At 63.8% G+C, this 4075-nt stretch overlaps 1 protein-coding gene across 1 annotated transcript in view; it reads right to left on the reverse strand.

The window, feature by feature from the left end:
• Positions 1–600: 600 nt before the first annotated feature.
• The window catches only part of FDXR (ferredoxin reductase), a 13294-nt gene continuing 9819 nt past the window's right edge, over positions 601–4075 (reverse strand). The window contains exons 7-12 of the mRNA XM_015570755.1: positions 2793–2926; positions 2479–2563; positions 2162–2361; positions 1908–2079; positions 1176–1346; positions 601–1054 (exon numbers count right to left, since the gene is read on the reverse strand). Of these exons, the coding sequence (XP_015426241.1) occupies positions 924–1054; positions 1176–1346; positions 1908–2079; positions 2162–2361; positions 2479–2563; positions 2793–2926 (893 nt within the window). The 3' untranslated portion in view covers positions 601–923. The remainder of the gene's footprint in view (positions 1055–1175; positions 1347–1907; positions 2080–2161; positions 2362–2478; positions 2564–2792; positions 2927–4075) is intronic.

A 4075-nucleotide genomic window follows, 5' to 3' on the forward strand; every position in this document is an offset into this window, starting at 1 on the left:
GACCGAGGCTGGAGACCAAGGCGGCCTCGGAGAAAACACCGGCCCGGAGCCCTGAGTTCGAGCCCGCAGCTCATGAGCTGTGTGACCTTGGGCCAGCTAATTTCGAGGGTCCCTCAGTCTGCAAAGCGAGGCCAGTGTCCTGGGGACTGGCATGTAGGCGGTGAACGTGCTGTGTGAACTGCGAAGCGCTGCGGAGATGTTAGTGCTGTCGGCCTGGGGGCCTGGCTGGAAACGGACAGGGCAGGGGAGGCACTGGGCACGGAGTAGGGGACCCACCCGCACTAGACGGGTGGGCAGGCTGCTGCCCAGTCCCCTCACTCCCACTTTTTCTCTTTTCTTGTTTTGGTTGTACCAGTGAGACCAGCAGGCCGGCCCGGGTGCCAGGGTGCCTGGAGTGTGGGCAGAAGGCAGGCAGGCCACAGCAGCAGGGCCAAGGAGAGAGACGGGAGGGTTCCGGCCAGGCCTGGCTACCAAACCCACCTCCAGCCCCCGGAGGCCCCAGAGCAGGGAACTGGCTCTGCAGCGCCACCTGGGGGCTGGAGGGGAGCTGCGGCTGGAAGGTGACCCCAGGCCCCAGAAGAAATCACGGGCACATCAACCTTTGGCTGTCCGTGCGGCTGTTTTATTTTCAGCATATTCTGGACCTGGTGACCCTCCACAGTCCAGCAGGAGGGGGGGGGGTCAGCCTGCACCTGCACCAGCCCTAACTGAGGTCATCTCCTCGCCGAGAGTGAAACCCAGGCTGGCAAGGGTGACCTTCTGGCAGGAGGGAGTGCTCATTGGTCCCTAGAAAAGAGGCAGCCAAGGCCCTGGGCCAGGGCGGGCAGGGGGTGCAGCTGTGTGCAGAGCCCTGCTCAGACTGGCCAGCCCCGGCCCCTCTCCTCCGCACAGCGCTCCCCTCCCTGCTGGGCTGGTTTCCGGGCTCAGCGCCCCAGCAGCCGAAGCATCTCCTGAGGATCCAACAGCTTTTCCCGGGGCTTCCCAGCGCCCTGGCCCCGGGACACCTCCTTGGCATCCAGCTTCTCCCAGTCCGAGAAGGAGATGGGCTGGACCCCTGAGGCAGAGGGAAGGGAGTCACTGCCCTGCCTCTTCCTCCAGCCCAGCCCAGAGCACCCCCTCCCATGGACCGGCCCAGGGAGCCCACCCCCCTCCCAGGAGTCACCCGGGGCCCAGACCTCGGCGGCTGAGCAGGGCCTTGATGGCCGCAGAGCCAGGCCTGGGGCCCGACGGCAGCAGCCCGGCCTTCAGGTCCTGCAGCAGGGTCTGGCTGGTGAAGAAGCTGTCGGTCATGGTGGTGGCGATGACGCCCGTGGGCCCCCGCTTTACCCAGCCGCTGCAGTAGAGGCCTGGGGGGGGCGGTAACGAAGGGGTAAAGGAAGGGCAGGGAGCTGGACAGTCGTGTGCCCATATGTCCAACATCCCAAGTCCTCCCAGCAGCCCCAGCAGGTGGCCCGCTGTGGCCACAGGCCCATCTCCCCGACTCTGCCGGGCCTGCTTACCATACCCTCTCCCCTTACGCCTGTTTCCCTGGAGACCAGGAGCGCCCTGGGGGTAGGAGCTGGGTCTTGCCCGCCTCCAGTTTCAGAAGGCCCTTCGTAAACTTCTACTGAAGGGACAGACAGGAGTGTGGATAATTAATCCGACTGCAAGCCCCTGGACGGGCTGCTTTTTAGTCTCCAAACCCAGCACTGAGTGCAGGGCCTCGTACGTGGAACAACTTAGGAGCATACATGGGGGGCATCCTAGACTGGGAATGTCCCCCAGGGCCAGGAGGAGGAGGGGCTCGGCTCAGAGCAGTTCCCCAGGGCGTGTCCCTGGATGAATGAATGAATGTGAACGGCCCAGGAGACAGCAGCCTCCCTGTCCCCCAGCACAGTGTGGTGCCTAGCCTTCTTGCACCCTCTCACCTGGCACATCCACAACCCGGCCCTCCGTATTGGGGATGACCCCAAGTTTGGGGTCAAAGGGCACACTGGGGTCAATGGGGCGGCTCTTATACCCAACGCTGCTCAGCACCAGCCCACAAGGGAGGTCCTCCGTGTCGCCAGTGGGCACGGCCCAGGCGGTCTCACCGACACCCTGTTGGGGAGAGTGTGGGCAACACCCGGCCGAGGTGAGGAGACTTGAGACCAAAAGTGTCTTTGGGTAACAGGAAACTCACCTCCAGTCTGGTGACCGCCAGGCGGATGCCTGCCACCCGCTGCCTGTCTGGTGAGGGCAGCACCTGCTGGGGGCTCCGGAAAAAACGGAGACCCCAGGCTCGGGCGGCCACTGCCCGGCGGGCAGCCTCCTCCCCCTCTGGCTTCTCCGTGGCTGTTCGAAGCAGCAGCTCCGTCAGCCGCTTCCTCGGGCGGGGCATCTCTGCCAGCAACACAGAGCACCTCAGGGCTGTCCCTGGGGTAGATGCCCTCCCCAAGCCCTCGCTGACCTAGACCATCCCCTCCCTAGTGAGCTGGGGGGTCAGGCCAGGGCCCTCACCCTTCATTCTGTCCTGGAGGCCCAAGAAATCTGCAGGATCCAAAATGGGCCGGGTTCCTGGCAACTGAATCATCTCTCGAAGCTCCTTGGGGGTGGGGGTGGGGGTGGGAAGGGTGAGGAGGTCAGGCCCAGAGCACTATCCACTCCTGAGCACACCCCAGAGCCCAGGCCAGGTAGGGGACACCCCCCCCACACCCCGTCTGGCTCCCCTCTTCGACCCTGGGCAGCCGCATTCCAAAGGCTCTGTCCTGCTTGCCCTCCCAAGGGAAGAGCACCTTCTTGGGGCCCAGACCCCCTCTCTCCGGCCCCAGCACCTTAATGGTAAAAGCCACTTGCAGGGGTCCGCGTCGGCCCACTATCCACACCGTCTTCACCCGGCTCTGCCTCAGTGTCCCCAGGGAAGCCTCCGTGATGTCCGTTTTCTGGCACAAAAGGAGGACCTTAACGTCATCCCACACTAAGCCTCTCCATTTGGTCATGTCCCTACCCAGAGCCTGCGCGAGGAGACAGCTGGAAAGTGGAAAGTGTGCCTCTGCCCCCACCTGGTGGCCATAGGGAGCACTGCCGCCAATTCTGCAAACGCTCAAGCCAGTAGCAAACTGGCGCATGCTCTCACTCAACAAGTTTCCCACGTGCAGGGAGGGCACCGTGCCAGGGGCAGGGGGAGGGAGGTGCTGATGGTGCACAAAAGAGGCCCGGCGCCGGCCCTCACACAGCGTCTGAGCTCATGGAGGAAGAGATACTCATCAAATACTCACTGATGATAAATGTAAAATGAAAGTGGTCACCACATGCTTTGAAACAGTGGACAAGTCTGTGACAGGGAGGCATAAGGCTTCCTGAAGGGACAACTGAGCTAAGAACGAAAAGATTAACCAGCAGGAGGTGAGCTGAGAGGGTTCCTAGGGCGGCAGTGGTATGTGCACACCGAATGCTTTTTTTTAGGCCCATGTAGCCAGCGTGCGGGAAGTAAAGGGGAGCTGTATGAGTGGAAGCTCCTGGCTGCCTTCCAGGAGGCGCTGGCCTGACACCAGGGAAGGAGGCACTGAGCTGGCGGAGGGATGAGTCCTGAGCCCAAAGCAGGGGCTCCCTCTCCCCAGTGTGGCCTCCGCCCCACCCCCCCCTCCCCTCCTGGGCTCCCCCACACTGGAGAAATCCTACCATCTGAGCCTCCACTCAGGCCCCCCACACCTGACTCCACCCCTCTCTTCCACAGCGTCCACAGCTGACCTCCCACCTCACCAGCCTGACGTCTCTCCTCTCAGCTCCCCGGGAGCCTTCCAGTCCGACCATGGCTCCTTCTTCCCCCAGCTCCGGCAATCTAAGAGCGCCCCCACCCTGGCCGAGAGGTGGGGAGGAAGCGGCCACAGGAGGGCTCCCCAAACTCACCTCCCGGTTCTCAGGGAGCCCGTTGTACCAGCCCACGAAGGCCCGGGCCGAGAACACGCCAGGCAGCGCCTCGCCGGGGATTTCCAGGGCCCGGTGGTCCTCTGCTCCGTAGCTCTGAGGAAAGACCCAGGGCCCTCAGCGCCAGCCACGGGGCAGACAGCCCACCAGGCCCCTGGCTTCCACCCTGACCCCCGCCCAGGGCCTCACC

Source organism: Myotis davidii, unplaced genomic scaffold (genome assembly GCF_000327345.1).
Source record: "Myotis davidii unplaced genomic scaffold, ASM32734v1 scaffold172, whole genome shotgun sequence".
Classification (NCBI taxonomy): Eukaryota; Metazoa; Chordata; class Mammalia; order Chiroptera; family Vespertilionidae; genus Myotis; species Myotis davidii.